The 26053-nt window shown below is 49.7% G+C and overlaps 2 protein-coding genes across 2 annotated transcripts; one reads left to right on the top strand and one right to left on the bottom strand.

The window, feature by feature from the left end:
• Positions 1-1763: 1763 nt before the first annotated feature.
• On the top strand, positions 1764-5056 carry RPL28 (ribosomal protein L28). The gene is made up of 5 exons (XM_049900223.1): positions 1764-1865; positions 2206-2294; positions 2520-2643; positions 4545-4663; positions 4925-5056. The coding sequence occupies exons 2-5, from the start codon at positions 2214-2216 to the stop codon at positions 5012-5014; spliced, it is 414 nt and encodes a 137-aa protein (XP_049756180.1). The 5' UTR covers positions 1764-1865; positions 2206-2213; the 3' UTR covers positions 5015-5056.
• Positions 5057-7799: 2743 nt separating this feature from the next.
• UBE2S (ubiquitin conjugating enzyme E2 S) lies at positions 7800-12950 on the bottom strand. Its single transcript, XM_049901680.1, has 4 exons — positions 12766-12950; positions 12024-12171; positions 10461-10651; positions 7800-8279 (listed from the first exon to the last, which is right to left on the bottom strand). Exons 1-4 carry the CDS (start codon positions 12766-12768, stop codon positions 7950-7952), a joined length of 672 nt encoding a protein of 223 aa, XP_049757637.1. The 5' UTR covers positions 12769-12950; the 3' UTR covers positions 7800-7949.
• Between the last annotated feature and the right edge of the window lie 13103 nt (positions 12951-26053).

Genomic DNA, 26053 nt, shown 5'->3' with positions numbered 1-26053 from the left:
CAGTGATCCTATAGGACAGAGTAGAACTGCCGCATAGGGTTTCCGAGGAGCGGCTGGTGAATTTGAACTGCCCACGTTTTGGTTAGAAGCTGAGCTCCTAAACACTGTGCCACCAGGGTTCTATAGTGGGGATAGGGGAAGGCAAACAAAACAAAACAAAACAAAAAACAGACAAGACACCTACCTGTACCCCAAGGAACTCTGGGATGCAGGGAATGAAGTCAGAGTGCTAGAATCAAAGGAAATGCGGACTCTGCAGGAGCCGAGAATTTCTTTCTGTTTCTGTCACTGCGTGCCTGCCTCATAATGAATGAAACCACAGGCACAGAGATTGGTGGGTCTCACTGATCATCAGATTCAGAGCTCCAGCGGAGGTGGCACAGGGCACTCAGGTTTGCTCAGAAGCTTTCTCCTGAGGCCCCTGAACTGTCCAGGACTCCTTGTGGGTGAAGCCCAAGTGCACAGAGATGGATCCAACAAGGAGGCCCTGGAGTTCCCAGACGTCATCACCATTCCACGTGCGCAAACGGAGGTGGTATAAGGCATTGTCCTTGCTGTTTTGGTAAGAGTCCCTTGAGGCATCCCCAGTGCCAGCTACTGAGGACACGGAACTACAACAGGCGCCGTCCCTGGCCCTTAAGGATGACTCTGGCAAAAGAAAATAAACTTCCAGGAAGTTGAATGGAGGATGAAACATATCGGAAGGCACACTGGTGGCGCAATGGTTAAGCGGTCAGCTGCTAAACGAAAAGTCAGGGGTTCGAACGCACCAAGGGGCTCCGCAGAAGAAGGACCTGGTGATCGACTCCCATGAAGAAACCCTGTGGGGCAGTTCTACTCTATTACATGGGGTCACCATGAGTCGTAATCGACTCGACGGCACACAACATAGGGCAGCCTGGAAGGGGTGATGGGGACTGGAAGGGCGAATGGGGATAGGAGCGCAGGGCGCGTATTGAACCCCTAAATTGAACAGAAGCTTTCACGTGTAAATTTCTTCTCCTCCAAACAACTCGCCCTTTAGGGAAATCTATGCTCCCCTGGGATGGCAGCCTGCAAGGAGGTTCCGCCTAGGTTCTCCCCAGACTCAGCAGTTTAGGAGGAACCTGGGGAGGGAGAACTAAGAGGAAGTTGCTGGGATTAGCCGAAGGTTTCCGAGCGTGGCCGAATGGGGACCGAGCAAACCCGAAGCCGGCATGGGCGAATAAGGGAAAGCGGAGGCCACGACGGAGAGCGTTTCCGGAGAGTTCCGAAAATGCCGAACGAGCCTGGGTGCCTTCGTCGGGAACAGCCGAGGGCTTACGAAAGAAGACCAGAAGTGTCCGAAGACGCTTGAGCGAGACTTAATAGTTAACTCATTCGCTATGAGTCGGAATCGACTTCACGGCAGCGGGTTGGGTTTTTTGGTTTAACTCATTCAAACATTCATTCATAAAACGAATATTTATTTATTGGGCGCCCATCATATGCCAAGCATAGTGCCAAGCGCACTGGAAGGAGCCGCCTGTGGAATGGGACTCGGGGAACTCGAAGCTTTCTAAATGGACCACTCGAAAATCCAGCCGAGAGGTTCCGAAAACTCCCGAATGATCTTCGGGACAGAGACTTTCTACGTCTGGGGAACTCGCCTTCCGTTTCCTATCCAAAGAGTTACAAGGATTTTCGAGCAGTGCGCGTCTTTTTGGCGGAAATAGCCGAAGATTACCGAGCGACCTTGGAGGCGGTGCCAGAGAGAAGGAGGAGGCGGGGACAGGCGGTTTCACAGGCTTGAACAGAGCGGAAGCGGAAATGCGTGTGTGGTATTAAAGGAGTCGCCCCGCCCCCTGCCTGCCTCTTTCCGTCTCCGGCAGCCGCGAAGAGAGGAGGTTAGAGTGCTTCGTTCCTTGCGCCCGGCGTGGTCGCCGTCTGGTGCCCGCCGTCTGTAGTCTCTGCCCCCTTCCCCCGCCCGGCTTCTCCCATCGCGCCTCCGAGGCCGGAGGGTCCTCGACTGCCTCCCAGCCCCTCCGCCGGAAATCACTGTGGTCTTACTTTCTCCCCCCCCCCACCATGCCCCGCAGTTAGTCTCGGCTGCCTGAGTTCAGCCGCGCATGACAGTTCTGGATTGCTGTCTGCATTCAGGGGTTCCCCATTCACCCAAGTTCCCAATCATACGACGTCGGCCTACTTTTCCGCTTGAGATCGTTCACGTGTCCCATTTCTTCGCAGCTGGCGCCATGTCAGCACATCTGCAATGGATGGTTGTGCGGAACTGCTCCAGTTTCCTGATCAAGAGGAACAAGCAGACGTATAGCACTGTAAGTGGGGCCCAGAGCGCTGGGTCTGAGGGAGAAAGGGTTCGGGCCGGGACTCGCGGTTTGAGGGAGCAGTAGGCTTGGGCCCAGGACTCCCGGGTCTGAGAGTGATGGGTTCTGGGGGCCCGGATTCCGGAAGAAGGGGGCCTGGACCCTGGTTTTGGACCTGAGGAAGGACCCCCACGCATCTCTAGTTTCCTCTTCACCATCCTGATGCCCCATCCCCAGGAGCCCAATAACCTGAAAGCCCGCAACTCCTTCCGCTACAACGGGCTGATTCACCGCAAGACTGTGGGCGTGGAGCCGGCAGCAGATGGCAAAGGGGTCGTGGTGGTCCTGAAGCGGAGATCGGGTGAGCATTGGCCCTGGGTTGACATGGACATCAGGCCCCCTTTTGCCCCAGGGACTCAGGCAACAGGAGTAATTCTACCAGAGTTTGAGAATACCTGGGTTAGGATATTGGCTTGGGAGGCCAGCTTCCATCTGCCACAACAGGTCACTTAGCCTGGTTCTCATCTGTAAAGTGGAGAAGCTGTTGGAACGTGAACTTCAGTGGGTGGCTGTGAGAATTAAAGTACATGATGATGAGATATTTTCAGGTTAAATTCTCAAATCTGAGATGGAGGTGGATGTGTCCACCTCACAGATGAGACTGGAGTTGCCACATGTAGCAATTACAGGCTGGTTTGGAACCAAGCGGTTTAGTTTGACCACCAGCCTGCCTGTGTGTGGATTCAGAGAAGGGTCCTGGGCACCTCCTTTATAAACTGACTTAGGCACAGGTGGGGCCTTGTTTAGGGTCTCTGAGCGTGTGTGGGCTGGGGAAAGGTCTGGGAGGCAGGAATCTCCTGGGCTAACAGTTGAGTCATGGGGTGTCCCGTTACACCCTTGTGCTTGAGAATGTAGGAATGAGTTGGCTTTCCCAGATGCTTGCATGGGGCTGGTTTCCGTTCAGGTCTTGTTCAGGAACATTCCTTGGTCCTAGCTGCCACAGGTTCTTCCACTTCTGAGTTCTGACGTGCTGGGTCCTGAAAACCTTGTTTTCCTCTCTTGGGTTCCTAAAGAAAAGGGTGGCTTTCCTTGTGTTTTAAGGGACTGGATTGGCGTGAGGAGTATAGCAGTCCCTACTTTGGGGCCTGGTGGTACAGTGGTTAAGCAGTTGGCTGCTAACCAGAAGGTTGGAGGTCCGAACCCACCAGCCACTGCACAGCAGAAAGACCTGGTCATTTGCTCCTGTAAAGATTACAACCTAGAAAACCTTATAGGGCGGTTCTGCTCTTTTGCACGGGGTTGGTATAAGTTGAATTGACTCAAAGGCACCTAACAACTTTAGGGGTTGGGTTTAAGGAACTCCATCAAGTCTATCAAAGCCTCGGGATGGCGGGTGGGGCATGTCCTCTGGAGGAGAGCTCTGCAGAGACATCTGTCACCAGGAGCACAGGGTTCTAACTGCAGCCCCCATTGGGGCTGCCTGGTTTCAGGTCTTGACTGGGAGTCTGGTGGCCATGGCACAAGAAAGGGAGGGAGGTATTTCCACAGGTGGGTGTGCAGGGGCGTGGGAGGTTGTTTCTTTGTGATTGCTGTTAGCACAGATGAGGGCCAGGGCTCTTCCTCACACCCTGTGTTCAGTACCCTCTCTTGTTACTCCAGGCCCTGGGGAGGAGGGGACAGAAGGCCAGAGCTGCAGTCTTGCCTTTTTTTTTTTTTTAAAGAAATTGAAGTATATTTAACATACAATTTGTAAGTTGAAATAGCATTCCCACTAGAGTTAAACATACCCCAAAGAAGAGAGAACTTACAAAGACTTTTGTGTCCCAGCTTATGGTTAGTGCACCCTTGCTTGTCTCTCTCTCTACTAATGCTCTGGTGCGCTCACGACCTGGCCGGCACAGTGCACCTGCTTCACCTGTAGCATGGAGTTTTGGGGTCAGGTGGCTTAGATTCCAAAATTTGCAACCATGCTTTACGCATGTGACCATGAATAAGAGTATTGTCACCTCCATGTTGGCCATTTCATCCTTTCAAGGAAAGTGGAGATAGCTGCTGTGCTAGGGTTACCGTGAGGATGAGATGGATGAGAAGTGCCCAGGGCTGCCCTGCCCCAAGGTGATCACCACTCGAGTGGTAGAGTGGCTGCTGGTCCTGCCTGAGGAGGCTGGGGGAGGGGAGGGGAGTCAGGTGGCCTCCTTACACCTGGGAGGGACACCCAAGGCTTCACAGTCCCACTGACCAATGGGTGACCCTTCCTCCCAGGCCAGCGGAAGCCAGCCACCTCTTACGTGCGGACCACCATTAACAAGAACGCCCGGGCCACTCTGAGCAGCATCCGCCACATGATTCGCAAGAATAAGTACCGCCCCGATCTGCGCATGGTAAGCGGGGCCCAGTGGGTGAACCCTGAGGTGCCCTGTGTTTCTCACTACCCAGGAGCTGTGTTTGGGGATGGGAGAGATCAGTGGACTACACTTGAATGGCTGGTTTGGGAGAGTCTGGCCAGTACTGTGGGGAAGGGCCTTCGCCTCATACCCCCTCCAGACATCTACCCCACAGGGGCCAAAAGGCAAGGCTGGGTGTGAACAGCTGTGTAGGGTGAGGGCACCCTGGTTGTTGCTGAGCCTACCTCCTGTCCCTAGGCTGCCATCCGCAGAGCCAGCGCCATCCTGCGCAGCCAGAAGCCTGTGATGGTGAAGAGGAAGCGGACCCGCCCCACCAAGAGCTCCTGAACAGCCTCCCCCCAGAGCAATAAAGATAAATTTTCTCCACTGCCTGGGCCTCCCTTTTGTGTGGCTCCCGGCAGCTCAGCAGCAGCCCCTGGTTCTCAGCTTGCCCAGGAAGGTCAGGCTGGCTTGGCCCTGGGAGGAAGGGGTCCTGGTTCCAACTGAGCCCCCTGCAGGGACCTTGGCTTCTTCCTAGGAGTCCCCATCCACAAGTCCATCCAGATCACTGGCCCCAGAGTACAACAGCAGAGAAAAGCTGTCATCAGGAGCTGGGGATGCGAGTCCAGGTGGAGATTCCTGAACCTTAGCTGCTGCTATGAGGTGTGGTTCTTAAGAATTAAGCTGAGCAGAGGTGATTGGTCAATGTGATGAATTAGGACATGCAGATCAAATAAGGAAAACCCTCTAGAACCATGAAACCAGCCCACTCCTCACTAACATGACAGAATTTAAGGCCTTGAGTGACAACTAATCTTTTAAAACGAGTTCCTTGAATGGAGATCTAGGCCATAGTTAAGCACTCTGCACCTTGTGGGGCGCATCAAGCCCACCTGCTTGTCACGTGGCATCTATGGCTGCCACCATGGCAGGGCTGCAAGCCTGTCAGCATATGGCCTGCAAAGAAGAAAACACTTGCCATTTGGCCCTTTGCAGAAGGTCTTAGCTGATCCCTGCCCTAGGCCCTTGTGGGGTGACTCAGACTCCCGCACAAGAATTGGGGTGGTTTGGAGGCAGTCCATCCACTGGGCAGGTGCTTTGTCTAACCTGGAGGGAGTAAGCTGGGATCTGGGCCAGCCCAGCCCACACTGTCAGGGTTCAGAGTGTTCCCAGGACTTGCAGAACTCTTCCCTCCCTCCCCACCCTGGTGAGGTATTAAGTATCCTGGGGTGTGGAAAAGAGGTGGGCAGAGCACTTGGGCTGCAGCTGTCCCTGGACTCTTGTGCATCTGCAAAGGGATCCCACAGGCAGTGGGGTACCTGAGCTGTTCCCTGGTAGGAGGGGAGTTAAGGTCCCTAGGGGAAAGCTGCCCAGAGGGTAGGGAAGCCCCAGTCTCTAGCCAGCAGCATGTTTTGAGGAACCTGGGCCTGGCTCAGAAGGGCTCCCGGAGTGTGTTCTACCTCCTGCTGGACCAGGAGTATGATAATGCTACTGCCCTACAAGCCCCTGGCCCTCACCTGCCCCCTGGCTGGTCCCTACCTCTGCCCCTACAGGTCATTCTCCAGCAGCAGCCTGTGATGTGTCCCTTATCTCAAAACCCTCCAGCAGCCTTCTCTGGCCTCTTCCCTCTATTCTCCCAAGACCCACCTGTTCTCCCTCCCACCCCTGCGGACTCCCTAACACCAGACTCACTAGGTGGCCCTCCCTTGACCTTTCAGCAGTCCAGGAGGTGCCCAAGCCCACTGCTGTTGAGTCAGATTCCGACTCATAGTGACCCTCAAGTAGAGAACTGTCCCAGTGTTTCCAAGGCTGTAATTTTAACAGAAGCAGATTGCCTCATCTTTCTCCCACGGAGTGACTAGTGAGTTCTTACTGCTGACCTTTCAGTTAGCAGCCAAGTGCTGTAATTAACCACTGCACCTCCATGGCTTCTAAGAGGTACCGAACAAAAAAATCCATTGCTGTCGAGTCGATTCCAACTTACAGTGACCCCACACAGTGACTAATCTCTGATCCTGGAGACGAGGATGAAAGGATGCTACTGGTCCAAGGTTAACCTTGTGGCATGTTGCTCAACTGGGGTCCAAGCCCCCCTTGTCCCCTGGGTGCATACCCTGTGCAATCCCTTCCCCTTGAGAGTTTGTAAATACAGTCTCTTGATTTATCATGTATTTGAGTTACGATGAATCGCACTCAGGACTTTTTTCCCACTTACCATTAGCGGTCTGTAGTACATATGATGTTGCGGTGCATGTTATCGTTCGCAGATGTTCACTTGTGGATGTTCAATATTATGATTTACTTACTGTTTAAAACACTGCCACGTTACCAGGTAATAAAACTAAAAACAAGTGACGTCAGAACCAACTTACGATTGTTCCATCAGAATGGAACCCCATTGTAAGCTGGGGACTACTTGCATCGTGGGATATTACTCCTGTGTTTAAGTCATTCTCAGTGGAAGTTGAGTTAACCTTTTGGGAGATTGGGCAGGCCTGACCTTATCAGGGGACCCTTTAAAAGGGACAGAGCCCTTTGTAAGTCAGACTCAAGCTTGAGAGGGAACGTGGGGGTCGGGAGGGGGTGACCATATGGCAAGAACTCCAGGCACCTTTTGGGTACTGAACAGTCCCTGGCCTGCATGTCCTACAACCACGAGGAACCATAATCTACCAGCAACCCCATGAGCATCAAAGACTTTGAAGGAATCGCTGCCCAATGGACACCTTGATTTCAGCATGTGAAACCTTAAGTGGAGGAAGCTCATCCTGGCCCAGAGTGAACAGAAACTGTGAGCTAGGCTAGGTGTTGTTTCTGTGATGTGTTTTACAGAAATACAAGAACAGGCTTTGATGCTACAAGGGAAAATCCAACAGGGGCCTCAAGGGAGGTGACATACCCTTGCTTAGTACAGGACTAGAGAAAAGCAAGATTTTGCACCTCTCACGTGCCACCATGGGCAGGGAGGGACTCAGCCCCACCCACATGCCCATCTCAGAGGAGAGTGAGGGGAGGACCCTGAGGCCACCAAAAGCAGGCTGGGGCACACAGGTAAGGGCTTTCCTTCACAGGAAATGTGACTCCAGAGAGCAGCTGGGATACACGTGGCCTCAAATCCTCAAAACAGCTGCTTTTCCAACTTTATTTAGAAAAACAAGTCCAGGCCCAGTGCTCCCCCCCACGCCCTCCCCCACCCAGCCATAATTTAAATAACTTAGAGACAGAGCAGAGGGACAGGAGGGTTGGGGATGCAGGTGAGTAGGGGGGAGGCAGGGAGGACCCATTACAGCCGCCGCAGTGCCCGCTTCTTGTCCGTCTTCTTCTTGGCTGCCAGCTTTTTATCGCGCTCACCCGCATGCTTCTTGGCCATGGGACCCTCCGCCCCACCCGGGCCCCCAGGGGCCAAGGGGTCGGTGGAGGAGGCCGAAGAGGCGCCAGGCAAGGCCCGGCCAGCCTCGGCCCTTCCACCGCTGGGCCCGCCAGCACCACCATGGATCTCCGTAAGCAGGCGGGCACGTGCCGCATACTCCTCGTAGTTCTCTAGGAGCAGGCGGCCAGCCTCCTCGTTGAGTGCGGACTCAGGGTTGGGGTGGATCAGCAGGCACTTGATGGTCTGTGGAAGAGAGGCCAGGGCCGGGTCAGGACAGCAGCCACTCACAGGGCTCTACAAGCCTCAGGGCTTCTGTATAGGCTGTTCCCTCCACTTCAACACTATTCCCCCAGATCCCAGCCCAGCTTGCTCCTTCCCTCTTCCTTCTCATCTCTGCTCAGTTCTTTCTCTGGCACCTGAACAGCCTCAGAACAGAAGCTCGTTTATGTTTGTGAAACTAAAAGCTGCGCCAGGCATGCCTGGGCTGGGGCTTAATGTCCCTGGTTCTGAAAGACCCTTGTTGAGTGAGGGGAAAAATTGAGGCCCCCCTCCCAGTGAGCAAGCTGGCCCCAGTTTGCGCCCCATTGTGGTTTCTAACGCTGTGCGCAGCTCAAAGTGATTGCACAGCCCCTTGGGACCCCGGATCACGAATAAAGGACAGGAGAGGTAGAGGGACTTGTCCCAGGGCTGCTCAACCCGAGTGGGACAATGCACCCCATCTTTTCACAAAGCTACAATAAGGTCAAGTCAAAGCTGTCACTGGCTTTAACAGGAGCCCCAGGCCCAGTCACAGGTTGCGTGGTTGGACTACATGAAGATGCAAGGGGGCCAGTGGGCAGCCTGAGTGATACTCGAGGGTGGCCAAGGGGCTGGGCCAGGACGGGGCAAGTCCGTTCCATACCTACCCCTCAGCCTTTTGCAGTCCAGGGGTAAACTGAGGGTCAGAGAGTGTGGAATTCACGCCTGGGAGGTGTGACCAGAAGCCAGACGTGCAGCAGCCTCTGGGATCTCGGGATTGTGGGTGGAGACAAGATGGAGTCCTGGCCCTTAACCCATGGCATCTGGCCCCTTCTCCGCCCAGTCCACCCCTAACTGTCCTTTCAAAAGGGACCTCAGCAACCTAGGATGCCCCCAGGAATATATGTGGCCTTGAGCAGGTGGTGTGACCTCTCTCATCGATACAACGGTGACAGTTACAGGGGCAATGGGGCTGTTGTGAGGATATGACAAGATGATACATGCAAAGCACCTGGCTCAGGTGATCAGGAACCCAGGATACCGGCCCCTACTCTGTTTGCCCCAAGTCTATCACTGCCCCCCTTAACTGGAGGCCTGGCTCCCCTTCCCTCAGCTCCTTCTGACAATACTCATAGCCCCCACTGGAATCCCACCTTCCCGGCCCCAGAAGATCACAGAGAACACCTAGTGTTACTTGCAATGTTTGTCCATCCCTCAGCAGCCTCCCTGGCACCCCAGAGAGAGCAAGGGGGAGCAGACAGGAAGGCAAGGTTTGGGGACTGTTTACCTTGTGGCCGATCAGGTTCCCCATGCCCTGCAGGAAACCCCAGTTCCCTATCCTCCTACCAACACCTCAGGCATCTGTTCCAGGGGCTCATTAGTAATTTAGTTTTTATTTTTTAAAAAGCTGGGCTTAATACACAATAAAAATTAATTAATTAAACAAACAAATAAATAAAGCAAGCAAGCTGGGGAGTGGAGAAAGAAGAGAAGCAGGTGACTTAAATGCTTTAAGCGGGCTGGACGATCTCGGTGGTGCTGTAGTCCAGGGTTTCTTACTCTTGGCGCTGCTGACATTTCAGGCCAGATTGTTCTCTGGGTGGAGAGCCCTGTGCACTGTAGGATGGTGAGAGCAGCATCTCTGCCCTCAACACACTAGACGCCAGCGGTACCCACGCCCCACAGCTGTGACAACCAAAAATGTCTCCTAGGGGGCAAAACCATCTCCGGGTGAGAACCACCAGTCTAGGAAAACCTTCTGGAATTAGATAGTGATGACGGCTGCACAAATCTCCTGAAGGTGTTCAAGAACCACTCAACTGTATGCTTTAAAATAGTACACGTTACAGTATGTGAATTATATCTCAAAAACTGAACAATACAAGAGCGAGCACCTAACCAGATGCTTGATTTCCACCCTGTTCAGAAATCTGTCCCAGGATCTAGGATTCTGTTCCACAAGAAGGATGACACTGGACACCACAAAACCTGTACAGAACACTTGGTGTCCTGAGCTCAGTACTACCAACACTTCCAGAACTTTCCAGAAAAGCTGGCAACCTGGGTTTTTATGTGGAAATGCCTAAGTATCTCAGAATTAACTTAAAAACAAAAGTAAAAGAGCCCCGTGGTTCCAATGGTTGGGATACCCAACTGGTGGGCAGTGGACGGGCCCAGCCCACTCACCAGCAGCACATGACGGATGCCCAGCTCCGCCGTCCAGTCCCTCTTGAGCACGTTGACGCATATCTCACCGTTGGCACCCACATTGGGGTGGAAGATCTTGGTCAGGAAGTAGCCCTTGGGTGGAGAGGCGGGGAAGTCCTTTCCCAGCAGGAGCTTCATGCGGAACAGGCCTCCAGCATATGGGGTCCCCTCTGGTGTGGAGACAGGGAATTGATCAAGAGGCCCAGGACCCCCAGGCCCACAAACCGCCAAAGTCAGGGATTCACCTTTGCTGGCAGTAAACCTCCACTGTCTAGCTGTAAGCCAAGTGGTCCTCCTGGCTTCTCCACCAGACTGGGTATTCTTGAGAGCAGGGACAGAGCCAGATTACAGGGGGCCGCCTTTCTCATATCAGCACTGACCCTCACCCGTAACCCTTACCAGTCTCCACCTGAGACTCCTCTTTTCTCCCCCATGGTATCACCCCAGCCCTGGGTGGCTCCCAGGAGGCCCAGACCAATGCACCCACTTGTCTTTCTGGGAAAACGTCTCCCAGGCAAATGACCAGACAACTCACTCAGCTTCACTGTCTCCTGCCTTGGTCAACCATCGTTGCATTCGCTCACTTGCTCAGGCCAAAACATGCAGGAGCTGCTCTGACCTTGTGCTGTCTTCCACAGCCACTCCCCACCTCCACTCCACCAGCAGCCTGCCTCTTGTCCCCCTGAATCCGACCCTTCTCCCCATACCTGTCCAAGCCACTTGCCCTGTCACCTGGGTGCCAGGAGTCACTGGCTTCCTAACTGGCCCAGCTTCTATCTCATTTCCTGTCCCCCCTCCAGGCAAAGTGAACCCTGTAGACCTTCACCATACCCCTGCTTTAAACCCCAAAAAGGCTTCCTCTCCAAACTCCTTACCTTGGCCCACGAGGCCCTAAATGTATCTACCCCTAAAATGCTTCAATCTGTTCCTACGCAACAGCAACTGAGCTCTGTCTGCCTCAGGGTCTTGGCAGAACCAGGTCCATCTGCCACCCCTGCCCCCCCAACCCCTCCCCATGGTCACCCCTCCTGACTGGACACCCACATCACATCCTCTTGTAACATCTAGGATTACTAAGCTGTTGAAATTTACGTACCAAAAGAAATATAATTTACACTGTGCACAATCAAATAATCACTGGTGCCCATCTGATTACTATCTGTTCCTCCACAATGCCATATCCCCAGTGTCCACTGACACTGAAGCAGTATAGACTAGTCTGAAATCATGAGGCCCACCCTTCAGGCCTTTAAGCTTAATCCTCACCTGTCCATCAGATCTTAGAAAAGCTACCTCTAACAGCCTCACCTGCAACCCAGGCCAGGCCCCCGTTACGTACTGTCCCTGCACCCAGGAATTTCCACAACACTGCATTATGTGTCATGTATGGTGTCCCAACCCACAGACCATGAACACCATGGGATTGAACGTGTGAGGATCCTGTCTAGTGCAGCATCTCCAACTTGTCATGGGAGCTTCTAGTTGTTATAAACATGGAGAACTCTAGAACACAGCCCCTCCCTCTTTCGCTCTGACACTCACCAGGGCCCTCAATGGTGACCTGCAGGTCGGTGAGATCCTCCTCATTGGGAAAGACCTTAATGCCATCTGGTGGGTCGGCAGTCAGCATAGTCACCTCCTTGTACACCAGGCGGATTATGTGGGGGGGCAGGTTCTCCACGTTGGAGTTCTGGGCAAGGAGGGAAGAAGAGGGTGAGCGACCAGGAGACCAGGACCCCCTGCAGAATCCAGGATTAGGTGGCTGCCTTGCTCCTGACCCTGTGGTCCCCAGGCTCCCACCGAGAATTCTACAGGATCACTGCCCTACACTAACCTCCCATTAGAAATGGAGGCAGCACCTGCAGAAGTCTTCTGAATGGTCCTATCTGCACAAATACCCCAAAACCCTGTAGTCCTGCATGGACCCCCAAGAGCTCCAGGTAGGCCCGAGGCCTACCCTGGCCCCCTTCCCCACCTAACTTTGGTTGAGCAATCCTCGAGGCCCCGGCCTGGGTCTGGAAACGGCAGCGGAACGTCCTTGCTGCCAGTGACACCCAGGGGGAAGGCCTCGGAGCACCCGCAACCCTCCCAGAGGCACAGCAAGGCCTTCTGCTCTCTGGGGCCTGTGGGCCGCCCAGGTCCCTGCCCCGCCTCCAGAAAACCCCTAGGGCCCATCACTGGCCCAGGACCTCCCAGGGAAGGCCCTCGCATCCCTCCGGAGAGCCTGCCACCTCCTCCACGGAAGCCCCCACAGTCCATCGCAGGTCTAGCCAGTTGTGCTCACCATGATTGCGGCTGGCCGGGGGCGGGTCCCCCCGACCCCCTTCCTGCGCTCCTCGGGCCGCCGGCCGGGGCGGGGGGCCCAACAGCTGCCGCTGCGGCCCTGGCGGCCCCACTCCGCTTCCCGCTGGCTCCGACGCCCACCGAGCACCGTGCCCACCTCTCCAATCGCCCCGGCTGCCCGGCCGCACTAAGCGCACCGCGCGCGCAGCAAGGCCCTTTTATATAAGCGCGCAGACCACGCCCCCCGCGTACCGCAGCACCGCGCCTTGACCCGTGACGTCAGCGCACACGGTCCGCGGCGCTCAACCCTCTCACTACCCCAGCCGCAAACTGCGAGGCAAGGCGAGAGGAGTTGGGGAGAGGGGCGCGCAGCTGGCCAGCCAATGGTGGTGCGCGGGTATCGGGGTGGGGGGAACCGCGGAGAATGGAGGGGCTAAAAAGTAAAAAAAAAAAAAAAAAAAAAGGGACGGTCACGTGAGAGGAGACGCGGCCGTTGATTGGGTCGTTTGAATGGGACGCCGCTACGGCCCGGCGTACGTGCGCGTGCTCCGAGAGCCAGGAGGTCGCGCACGCCAGTAACGGCCGTTCTGGGCGGTGGGGCAGAGTAGGAGGAGGCGGGACTCGGGGGGGGGGCTTTTAAATGGCGGATGGCGGGCCCTTCGACCAATAGGGACGCGCGTTCGGGGGATGGCGAGCAAGAGACTCAGGAGCGAATCCTTGACAGAGAGGGCGGTACGGGGGGGGGATGGGGCGAGGACGAATGAAGAAGGACCAATGGGGAGCAGAACCAGCACGGGACTAACCCCTTCCAACCAATGAGATACGTTGATTTTTGTGTGTCCAAATAAACATGCGCTGTCTCCGCGTGCCCCTCCTTCACAGCCAGTGCGGTGGGCGCCGGAAATGGATCTGATTTTTTTTATGAAGCGCCATTTTGTGTTTGGATATGACCTGTGTCCAGCTTGTTGGGCTCAGAGGTTCAAAAACCATTTAGAAGGACCTTGAAGGCTTGGACGCCTGGCCCTCAAATGTGTGACCGCTCAGCCTTGTTAGCCCTCATTCAAGATCCAGGCCTCAGTTTCCTTCTGTGGAAAATGGTGACTAGGTCTCCTTGTGACGCCAAGGAACAAATTCAGAAACACTCCTCCCTTCCCTACCCTCATGGATCTGCCTGTGACTGGCCAGTGGCCTCCAGACATACAGGGCCTCTCCAGGACTCGCTTGTTCTATCTGGAAAATGGGCACAAAGTTGGCTGGAAGGGGGGCCCTCTCCAGACCTCTGTCAGTGAAATGAGAACGCAATTGTCTGAAAACCGAAGCCAAGGTTCCACTCACTCCCGACATACCCTCTGGAGATACCAACAGAGAAGGAGGCCCGCAAGTTGAAACTGGCCTCCATTTGCTCATCTCTGTAGAGGGGACATGGCACCCAACCAACTCTGGGCCCTCCCAGGTCTACCAGTCTGGATCTGAATGCAAAGCAGAGGCAGCTGCAGAGGCAGCTGCAGAGACAGACAACAGAGCCAAGCACCTCACCACCTCCGCATACCTTAGCACCCACGGTTCTTAGATTGTTGGCCTTTTCAGCCCTGGACCAAAACTGAACCGAACCAAACCTGTTGCTGTTGAGTTGATTCTGACTCATAGTGACCTTATAGGGAGGAGTAGAACTGCCTTATAGGGTTTCTAAGGAACTGCTCCATAGGGTTTCCAAGGGTGTAATCTTTACCGAAGATGGGTTTTGTTTGATCTTCACGGAAGCAGAGTGCCACATCTTTCTCCTGCAGGTGGGTGGTGCGTTAGAACCCAGACCTTTCAGTTAACAAACGAGCACTTATCAACTGTGCCACCAGGGCTCACTCACACTGAAGTTGCTAAATCTGGGACAAACTTGGCTGTGGCATACTGGAGGGACCTTGGCTGCCAGCTTCCTGAAACAGGAGGAAAAACCCACTGCCATTGAGTCAATTCCGACTCATAGCGACCCTATAGAACAGAGTAGAACTGCCCCATAGAGTTTCCAAGGGGAACCTGGTGGACTCGAACTGATGACCTTTTGGGTAGCAGCCGTAGCACTTAACCACTACTCCACCAGGGTTTCTGAAACAGGAGGAAGGAGGGTGTAAAAGAAACCTACAGCATGATAATAATAGCAGCAATTTGTGGAGGGCTTCCTGGTGGTGCAACAGTTAAGTGCTCAGCTGCCAACTTAAAGGACGGCAGTTCGAACCCACCCAGTGGCTCTGTGGGAGAAAGACCTGACAAATCTACTGCTGTAAAGAGTAACCAAAAAAAAAAAAAAAAAACGGTAAACCAAACCCATTGCTGTCAAGTGGGTTCTGATTCATAGTGATCTTATAGGACAGAGTACAACTGCCCCGTGGGGTTTCCAAGGCTGTAGTCTTTTCCGAAGCAGATCATCTTAATCTTTCTCTCATGGAGCCGCTAGTGGGTTTAAGCCACCGACCTTTTGGTTAGCAGCCAAGCGCTTAATCATTGTGCTACCAGAGCTCCTTCTGTAAAGGTTAAACCTCAAAACCCATTGCCGTCCAGTCAATTCTGACTCGTAGCAACCCTACAGGACAGAGTAGAACTGTCACATAGGGTTTCCAAGGATGGGCTGGTGGATTCGAACTGCTGACCTTTTGGTTAGCAGCTGAGCTGTTAACTACTATGCCACCAGAGCTCCATTGTAAAAATTACAACCTAGAAAACCCAGTGGGGCAGTGCTACTCTGTCACTCGGGTCATTATGAGTTGAAAATGGACTGTTTAGCACCCGACAACAACCCTATGTGTCAGGTGTTTTACATGCCTGATCTCCAGTTTTAGCCTGCTGGGTACAGATACAGGAGCCCTGGTGGTGTAGTGGTTAAACATTTGGCTGCTAACCGAAAGGTTGGCAGTTCGAATCCACCAGGGGCCCCTTGGCATCCCAATGGGTCAGTTCTACTCTGTCCTGTAGGGTCGCTATGAGTTGGACTCAACTCCACGGCAATGGGTTTGGTTTTTTTTTTTTTTTTTTTGGTTTGGGTGCAGATGAATGTTGCCCATTTAACAGGCAAGGAAACTGAAGGAATGTGAAGTGACTTGCCCACACTCCCCAGCTAGGATGTGGCAGGGGTGGGGTTTAAACTGAGCTCTATCTCAAAAACTCATTCAAAAAATGTAACAATGATAATGGTGATAATTGTTGTCGTTGGGTGCTGTTGATTCTACTTCAACTAATAGTGACCTTATATGGCAGAGTAGACCTGCCTCATAGGGTTCCTGTGGCTGTAATCTTTACTGGAGCAGATCACCAGGTTTTTCTCTCAGTGAGTGTGTTCAAACCACCAACATTTTGGTTAGCAGGTGAGCGCTTAAGCTTTGCACCACCAGGGGTCCTTAATGGGAATAATAATGCCTATTATTTATTATGTGCTTGCCATGTGCTAGCCACTGTGCTAATTTCTTTACATGCTTGATCTCGTTTAATCCTTGCAATGACCCTTTCAAGTGGATATTACTATGATCTAATCTGGACACTTCCATTCAGTAAATATATTTTAGCACTTGTTATTATAGGGTCACTATGAATCAGATTTGGCTCAATGGCAATGGGATTTATTATGGCAAAGGGTGCCTCATGTGACAGAATAGAACTGCTCCATAGGGTTTCCAAGGAGCGCCTGGTGGATTCGAACTGCTGATCTTTAGGTTAGCAGCTGTAGCTCTTAACCACTATGCCACCAGGGTTTCCTAGAGTTTTCTAAGCTGTAATCTTTACCAGAGCAGATCACCAGGTCTTTCTCCCATGGAGCCGCTGGGTGGGTTTGAATTGCTGATCTTTCAATTAGCAGCCAACTGCTTAACCATTGCACCACCAGGGATCCAAAGAAAGGTCAAAGGGGGGCAGTTACATCATGCGAGGCCTCCTACACCATGCAAAGAGTGTATTCTGTTCTTTAAGCAGTGGAGAGCCACTGGAGGTTTTTGAGCAGAATGTGACCCAATTGAATTATGGGCAGAAAAAGGAGGAGTAGGCAACTGGAGCTGTCCAGGGTGGGAAGATGGAGGCTCTGAGCAGGATTGGCAGCAGTTGGATGGAGAGAAGTGATGGGACTTGGGGACATAAACTAATGAATAGATAAACATAACGTGGTATATTCATATAAAACCCACTGCCGTTATATAAGCAAAAAAAAAAAAGACCTTTTGCTGTCAGATAAATTTTGACTTACAGCGACCCTATAGGACAAAGTAGAACTGCTCCATAGGTTTCCAGGAGCAACTGGTGGATTCAAACTGCTGACCTTTTGGTTAGCAATCAAATGCTTAACTACTGTGCCACCAGGGCACCTATATTCATATAATGGAATGTTATTTGGTAATAAAAAGGAAAGAAGTACTGATACATGCTACAATATGGGTGTACCTTGAAACCATTATGCTGAGTGAAAGAAATCAGTTACAAAAGACCACATATTATATGATTTCACTTACATGAAACCCAAAACATGCAAATCCGTAGAGACTGCAAGTAGGTTAGTGGTTGACTAGGGATTGGAGCAGAGGTGAGGAGAATGGGGAGTGACTGCTAATGGGTACAGGCTTTCTTTTGGCGATGATGAAAATGTTATAAAATTGATTGTGGTATTTGTCATACAACTCTGTGAATATATTAAAAACCATTGAATTGTACACTTTAAAAGGGTGAGTTGCACAGTATGTGAATTATGTTTCAATAAAGTTGTTATTAAAAAAAATTTTTAAATACTGTGATGGGGCAGGGAAAAAGAGGTTGGATTGGGGTAGACCCATCAGCATTGTGGCTATCTGAGGGAAGAATGTTCTGAGCAGGAAGAGGTGGGCAGGGAGTTTCTAGGCTCTACATACCTTGGAAGGCCACAGCGAATAGCTTGGTAGGACTTTAGGGACCCATTGGGGAATTTTGACTATATGTATGGCTGGATTTGGGACTTATACTGAGATTCTAGTTCTGGGCTGCTGGGTTGAGAGTGTATGGAGGGGCTCGGAGTGGAAGCAGAAAACCCAGGAGATTGTCTATCGTGGCTTGGGCTAGGGTGGTGACCATTGGGGTGGGGTGAAGAGAAAAGAGCCAGTTTGAGAGCTATTCAGGAGGTAGCCTAGGGATGCACAGCCTAGGAATCAATTTGGAAGACTGGAATTGGCCAGGGATGGAGTGGGCAGTGGGATTGGGAAGGGGTGCCATTCTTTTGCTAAACATAGGTGATCTGGGAATTTGCTTTTATTCAATAAAGCCTACATTGTCCCTTTGGCTTGAATTCTTGTTTCAGAAGTTTTTCATTTCTTGTGTTTATCTATATTAATTGAGTTCTTTTAGGAACTAATCTTCATTTCTTCTCTTTATTTGTATGAAGTTACAAAAGAAATCCATGCTTGCAGGGAAATTGGCACAATTACTGTACAGAAGTGGACGTTGTAAAAGCTGGAAGTGCTGCTGTAGCCTTCCACTCCCATGCTTGCCCTCCCTGAAGGTAACCATTGTTACCATGTTGGTGCATATTCTTCCCCACAACCCACAATTCCTGGAAGTTTACATGTTGTTGTTGGTAGTTGCCATCAAGTGGAGTCTTACTCATAGCAACCCTATGTGGCAGAGTAGAACTGCCCCATAGGGTTTTCTAGGCTGTAATCTTTACAGAAGGAGCTGTGGTGGTGAAGTGGTTAGGCATGTGGCTGCTAACCAAAAGGGCAGTGGTTCAAATCCACCAATGGCTCTGCAGGAGAGAAGACATAGTGATCTGCTTCCGTAAAGATTATAGTCTTGGAAACTCTATGGGGCAGTTCTACTCTGCCCTGTAGGGTTACCATGAGTAGGCAACGGTTTTTTTTTTTTTTTTGGTAATCTTTACAACCGCAGATCACCAGGTCTTTCTTCCACGGAGCTACTGGTGGGTTCACTGCCAACCTTTCATTTAGCAGCCAAATGCTTAGCCACTGTGCCACCAGGGCTCCTTCCTATAAACATTACAGCCTAGAAAACCCTATGAGGCAGTTCTGCTCTGTCACATAGGGTAGCTAGGAGTTGAAAACTGACTTGCTGGCATCTAACAACAGCATTCTATGGAGCAGTTTTACTCTGTCCTACAGGGTCACTGTGAGCCGAAATTGACTTGATGGCAATGGGTTTTTGGTCTGATTCTGCAATTCCACCTCCAGGAATTTCTCTCAGAATTTCTCCTTCAGAAATGCTCACAGCTGTGCCCAAATATAAATATATAAGGCTGCTCACTGTGGCATCTAGCCACAAACTGGCACAGCTTCCTAGATGCCCATGGGACAGAGAATACAAAAGAAGCTGTGACTCATTCTTAGCAAGGAATACTGAGCAGCTCTAAATTGGAGGCAGTTGACCTGCATGAACTGTCATTGGAAGATATGTATGTATGTGGATAAACATGTTTCTATGTAAATGTCCAGGGAAACCTGGTGGCACAATGGTTAAGTGTTTGGCTGCTGATCTAAAAGTTCATGGCTGAAACTCACCCAGCAGCTCTGCCTGAGAAAGACCTGGCTATCTGCTTCCATAAAGATTGCAGCCAAGAAGATCTTTTTTGGGGTGGTTCTACTCGGTTACATGGGGTTGTTATCAGTTGAAAATCAACTCAATGGCACCCCGTAACAACAATGTTAAAAGTAGGGTGAACAACTGTCTCAGTTTGCCTGGAAATTAAGGAGTTGCTCAGGATGCAGGACTTTCAGTGATAAAACTGGAAAAGTCTTGAGCTAATAAAAATCAAAACAAATCCATTGCCATTGAGTTGATTTCAACTCATGACAGCCCTATGTGTTACACAGTAAAACTGTGCCCCACAGGGATTTCTTGGCCCTGGTGGCACAGTGGTTAAGCACTCGGCTGCTAACTGGAAAGGTCAGTGGTTTGAATCCACCGATCACTCTGCTGGGGAAAGAAGTGGCAGTCTGCTTCCATAAAGATTGCTGTTGTTGTTAGGTGCCATAGAGTCAGTTCCAACTCACAGAGAACAACAGAACAAAGCACTGCCTGATCCTGAGCCATCCTCACAGTCATTGCCATGTTTGAGCTCATCATTGCAGCCACTGTGTCAATCCATCTCATTGAGAGTCTTCCTCTTTTTCGCTGACTTCTACTTTACCAAGCATGATGTCCTTCTCCAGGGACTGGTCCCTCATTTGTAGTATTAGAAGATGTTAACCCTCTGCCCTCTGCCATCGAGTCAATTCTGACTCATGGTGACCCTACAGTACAGAATAGAACTGCCCCACAGGGTTGCCAAGGAGCGCCTGGCAGATTCCAACTGCCAGCCTTTTGGTTACCAGCTGTAGCACTTAACCACTACGCCACCAGGGTTTGCACCAGGGTTTGCTGAAGATGTTAAGTACTGTAAAAATAGAGCAGGATATGGGGGTTCAGGAATGCTGGGAGGGGACAATTTTAAATAGGGTAGTTATGGTAGACCTCATCGAGAAGATGATATTTGAATAAAGATTTAAAGAAAGTGAAGAAGCAAGTTCCGTGGAAAGCCAGAGGAAGACTTCCAGGCAGAGGAAACAGCCAGTGTGGAAATGTTAGCAACTGGTGAATTGGTGACATATTGCGCTCACTGCCAACCTAAAGGCTGGCGGTTCAAACCCACCAGCAACTTGGTAGAAGAAAGGCCTCGCAATCTGCTTCCATAAAGATTACAGACATTGAAAACCTTCTGGAACACAGTTCTACTCTGCATACGTGGGGTGGCCATGAGTCAGGAATTGACAGCAACTAACAACAGCAGCAATAGAGGGGCTTTTGACTTATAACGTTTCTGGAAGTTTGACATTATTTAAAATAAAGAGCTAACAAGAACTGGGATGAAAAAGCAAGTGCCACACACTACCTGGCACCCATTTGAGTGGTTCGCAAGCCCACCCCACCAAGCACAGGTTAAGAATAGCTGCCTGCTCTGAGGGTGTGTTTCTTGACATAGTGGAGTTGCAGATCCTGCAAGTGTTAGGTTACAAAGGCCAAGTCCAAGGGAAGAAAGAGCTTGTAGCTTGTGTCTGGATGGAATCTCATCCTTGAATCGCCCATACAAAGCACAGCAGGTGCGCATCTGATCGCTCTCTTCTTGTTTGAGAACAAAGAAGTCATTGACTGGCGTGTAGAAAAAAAAAAAAAAGAGGCCACATCAAATAGAAAATCCATACATTTCAGTGCTGAGATTAGAACTCAGAGTGGGAAGTTAATCACTCTGCATGGGAGAGGGATGAGACTCTTCTCTCCTGTCTTAGTAATCTAGTGCTGCTATAACAGAAATACCACGAATGGGAGACTAACAAACAGAAATTTATTTTCTCACAGTTTAGGAAGCTAGAAGTCTGAATTCAGGGTGCCAGCTCTTGGTGAAGCCTTTCTCTCTCTGTTGGCTCTGGGGGAAGGTCCTTGTCTCTTTTCAGCTTCTATTCCTTGGCTTCTTGGTGATCTTTGTGTGGCCTGGCATCTATCTTCCCCCATCTCTGCTTGTGCTTCTCTTACTTACTTACCCTGCTCTTTTATATCTCAAAAGAGATTGATTTAAGACACACCGTATGCTAATACTGCCTTGTTAATATAACAAAGAAAACCCTATTCCCAAATGGAAATATAATCACAGGTATAGTAAGATTTAGGAGCCCTGGTGATGCACTGGTTAAAGCGGTCAGCTGCTAACTAAAAGGTCAGCAGTTCAAACCCACCAGCCACCCTACGGCAGAAAGACAGGACAATCTGCTTCTGTAAAAATTTACAGTCTTGGGAACCCTATGGGGCAGTTCTGTTCTGCTCTTTAGGGTCACTATGAGTTGGAATCAACTTGACACTAATGGGTTGGAAAAGTAGGATTTACAACACATATTTCTGGGGGACTCAATTCAATCCACAGCACACACCATCGTTCTCTCAGGGTAGGGCATCTCCTACTGATGGAGAGGGCAAGCAGGAAAGCCTGCCCCCTGCTTTTTTTTTTTAATTAATTTTTTTGTTGTTGTCATTGCCAATATACACAGCATACCATACACCAATTCAATAGTTTCTGCATGTACAATTCCATGACATTGATTACATTCTTTGAGTTGTGCAACCATTCTTACCCTCCTTTTCTGAGTTGTTCCTCCCCCATTAACATAAACTCACTGCCCCTTAAGCTTCCTATTTAATCTTTTGAGTTGTAGTTGCTGTCAGTTTGATCTCATATAGATAGATCTTAAAAGAGCACAATGCTCAAGGCAGACACTCTTTACTAGCTAAGCTAAACTACTGTGCGATTTTAAGACGACTTCAGGGGGTAGTTTTGGTTTAAGGTTTAAAGATTATTTTAGGCATACACACAAAAAAAGGCCATACTTACTGGCCTGATAGAGACTGGAGAAACCCCTAGAGTATGGCCTCCGGACACATTTATAGCTCAGTAATGAAGTCACTCCTGAGGCCCACCTTTCAGCCAAGGATAAGACAGGCCCATAAAACAAAATCAGACTAAATGGGCACACGAGCCCAGGGGCAAGGACAAGAAGGTAGTAGGGGACAGGAAAGCTGGTAATGGGGAACCCAAGATTGAGAAAGGGAGCATGTTGACATGTCGTGGGGTTGGTAACCAATGTCACAAAGCAATATGTGTATTAATTGTTTAATGAGAAACTAGTTTATTCTGTAAACTTTCATCTAAAGTACAATAAAAAAAAATTTAAATTAAATCAAGATTACTTCAGGGCAATAGTTTTGGGGGTTCATCCAGCCTTCATGGCTTCAGAAAATCTGTATTGCATGAGGATTTTAAATTCTGTTCTGCATTTTCCCCCCTTCTGATCAGGATTCTTCTATGGAATCTTTGATAAAAATGTTCAGTAATGGTAGCTGGGCACCATGTAGTTCTGCTTTCAAAGCAAAAGAGGCAGTTATTCATAGAGGAATTAGCCACACATTCCATTTCCTCCTCCAATTCTTGACTATCCTTTTTCCTCTGTTGCTCCAGGTGAACAGAGACCAATTGTTGTGCCTTGGATGGTAGCTCTTTTCTGTTTTAAATTTAAATTTTGTTTATTTTTTTTAAAGTAGGTATTATGAGAATTTAAAATTCTGATGCAATTCAGTCTTTCTGGAACCATTGAGGCCTGGAGACCCTCCACAACTATTACCATGAGGAAATCTTTAAACCTTGAACTGAAACCATCCCCTGAAGTCATGTTATTGAACCAACTAATCCTTTAGCCTAATTAGAAAAGAATGTCTGCATTAAGCACTGTCCTAGCTATCTAGTGCTGCTATAACAGAAATATCACAAGTGGATGGCTTTAACAAACAGAAATTTATTGTCTCACAGTTTAGGAGGCTAGAAGTCTGAATTCAGGGTGCCAGCTCCAGGGGAAGGCTTTCTTTCTTTGTTGGCTCTGGGGGAAGGTCCTTGTCATCAATCTTCCCCTGGTCTGAGAGCTTCTCAGCCTAGGGACCCCGGGTCCAAAGGACACCCTCCACCCCTGGCTCTTCTTTCTTGGTGGTATGAGGTTCCTCTCCTTTCTTCTCCATTCTTTCTTTTATATTTCAAAAGAGATAACTTAAGATACAAGCTAATCCTGCAGATTGAGTCCTGCCTCATTGTCATAACTGCCTCTAATTCTGCCTCATTAACATCATAGAGTTTAGGATTTACAACATATAGGATAATCACATCAGATCACATAATAGCGGACAGCCACACAATCTGGAAATCATGGTCTAGCCAATTTGACACACATTTTTAGGGGACACAATTCAATCCATAACAAGCACTATACTCTTTTAAAGAATTACCTGTACTAACTCACAAATAAAGACCAGACTTACTGGCCCGACTGAGACTGGAAAAACCCTGAGAGTGTGGCCCCTGAACATCCTTTTAGCTCAGTAATGAAGTCACTCCTGAGGTTCATCCTTCAGCCAAAGTGGATTAGATGGGTCCATAAAACAAAATGAGACTAAAGGGGCATACCAGCCCAGGGGCAAGGACTAGAAGGTAGGAGGGGACAGGAAAGGTGGTAACAGGGAATCCAAGGTCGAGAAAGGGGGAGTGTTGACATGTTGTGGGGTTGGCAACCAATGTCACAAAACAATATGTGTACTAACTGTTTAATGACAAGCTAGTTTGCTCTGTAAACCTTCATCTAAAGTACAATAATAAAAACAAATTAAAAAATTGCCTATATGGGATCAAATTGACAACAGCATCTCAAAAGGATAGATGAGAAGCTTAGGGGGGCAATGAGTTTGTGTTAATAATTGTGAAATGGTTTGGAAAAGTCAAGAAAGGTGGCACAATTTGAAGAATGAAACTAATGTCACTGAATTTTTCATGCAGAAATTGTTGACGTGGTGTATGTTTTCTTCAAACACACACATAAAATAGCTGTATGGGTCGAATTGTGCCACCAAAAATAAGTGTTGGAATCCTAACGTTTATACCTGCAGGTATAATTCTATTTGAGAATAGGGCTTTCTTTGTTATGTTCACGAGGCCATATCAGTGTAAGATGTGTCTTAAGCCTAATGACTTTTGAGATATAAAAAGAGACTAGACACAAAGAGGAAAAAAAAAAAAAAAACCCAAAGAGAAGCAAGCATGAATTGGAGGGAAGATAGATGCCACACGGAGATCTCCAAGGAACGCCGAGAAGAATGCTAAGGAAGCTGAAACAAGGATTTCCCCCAGAGCCAACAGGGAGAGCTTTCCTCTAGAGCCAGTGCCCTGAATTTGGACTTCTAGCCTCCTAAACTGTGAGAAAATAGTTTCTGTTTATTCAAGCCAGTGACTTGTGGGATTTCTGTTATAGTAGCAGTAGGATACTAAGACAATAGGTAATACATTCACCGACACAAAAATTGAGAAGTGCAAAAGAGAATACGGTGAAAAGCCCCCAGCCATAGGGTTCGACTCTCCAGAGACAACCTGTATCAGCTAGAAGGGACCGTGCTATGCTGCAGTAACAAGTAACCCCAAAACCTCAGTTGTTAAAGCAACAAGGGATTATTTCCCACTCATGCTACGTGTCCATTGCAAGTTGGTTTCTTAGTTATTTACTGCTGCTATAACAGAAATACCACAAGCGGGTGGCCTTAACGAACAGAAATTTATTTTCTCACCGTTTAGGAGGCTAGAAGTCCAAATTCAGGGTGCCAACTCTAGGGGAAGCCTCTCTCTTTCTCTGTCCACTCTGGGGGAAAGGTCCTTGTCTCTTTTCAGATTCTGTTTCTTGGTTCCTTGGAGATCTCACGTCGCATCTATCTTCCCCCCATCTCTGCTTGCTAGCTAGTTTGCTTGCTTAATCTGCTCTTTATATCTCAAAAGACATTGATTTAAGACACACCCTACGCTAATACTGCCTTATTAACATAACAAAGAAAACCCTATTCCCAAGTGGATTTTAACCACAGGCATAGTAGAATTTTCAACATATATTTTTGAGGAATACAATTCAATCCAGACAGTTGGATAAGGTCCCTATTTGACATCACCCTTGCTCTGGGGCCCAGGCCGACCTTGTCTGAAATATCACCGTGCCAGAGGGAAAAGAAGGAACATGGGGAACTCATACAAAAACCAAAAAACCAAAGTCGTTGTCATCAAGTTGATTCTGCGTCATGGCGACCCCATGTGTGACAGAGTAGAACTGCCCTATAGGGTTTTTTTGGCTGTAATCTTTATGGAAGCAGATTGCCAGGCCTTTTTTCCACAGCACTTCTGGTTGGGTTCAAACCACCAACCTTTTGATTAGCAGCCGAGAGCAAACCATTTGTGCCACCCAGGAGACTTTTTCTCTCTCCAAACGAGTGTTTAAATGCTCAGACGTAAGAGGGCTTCCTTAAGGATAAACCCAAAATTTAAAAGCACGTTGCAATGCACCTCTCTGTCCCTGACCCCTCAACTTTGCGTCAATGCAGGGAGACAGCCTTCAGCCATCTGTGAACACTTAGAAGCATGCCCATCCCATGGCCAACTGCAAACCCACCCTTGACACCCTGCGGACAGCCCAATGACCCGTGAACAAGCAGGTGGAAGCCCATTCTTTCCCAACAGTAAACCTCCAGATGGGAATCAGGAAAACATCTGTTTATTCAAAAAAAAAATACCAAGTTAGAGCTCCTCCCTGCTGCTGTCCTCACCGGGGATCTGGGGGAAGGGTCCAGTTTTGAGGAATGTGGAGGGGGAGGGATAAGGAAGGAGGCAGAAGCTGTGGAGGGCCTTCTGGTCCAGAACCTGTTTATCTCCTTGTCTCTGCATGACCCCCCACCGCCCC

This window comes from Elephas maximus, chromosome 11, assembly GCF_024166365.1.
Source record: "Elephas maximus indicus isolate mEleMax1 chromosome 11, mEleMax1 primary haplotype, whole genome shotgun sequence".
NCBI lineage: Eukaryota > Metazoa > Chordata > Mammalia > Proboscidea > Elephantidae > Elephas > Elephas maximus.
Note: the sequence above shows the minus strand (reverse complement) of the source record. Positions and strands in the feature narration are given on the sequence as shown.

Coding starts and splice junctions, on each gene's coding strand:
- RPL28 (XM_049900223.1), top strand. CDS start 2,214: ATGTCAGCACATCTGCAATGGATGGTTGTGCGGAACTGCTCCAGTTTC. Junction 2,644..4,544: donor GGTCCTGAAGCGGAGATCGG/GTGAGCATTGGC, acceptor CCTTCCTCCCAG/GCCAGCGGAAGCCAGCCACC. Junction 4,664..4,924: donor ACCGCCCCGATCTGCGCATG/GTAAGCGGGGCC, acceptor TCCTGTCCCTAG/GCTGCCATCCGCAGAGCCAG.
- UBE2S (XM_049901680.1), bottom strand. Junction 10,652..12,023: donor GGTCACCATTGAGGGCCCTG/GTGAGTGTCAGA, acceptor TCTCCACACCAG/AGGGGACCCCATATGCTGGA. Junction 8,280..10,460: donor GCATCCGTCATGTGCTGCTG/GTGAGTGGGCTG, acceptor TCTCTTCCACAG/ACCATCAAGTGCCTGCTGAT.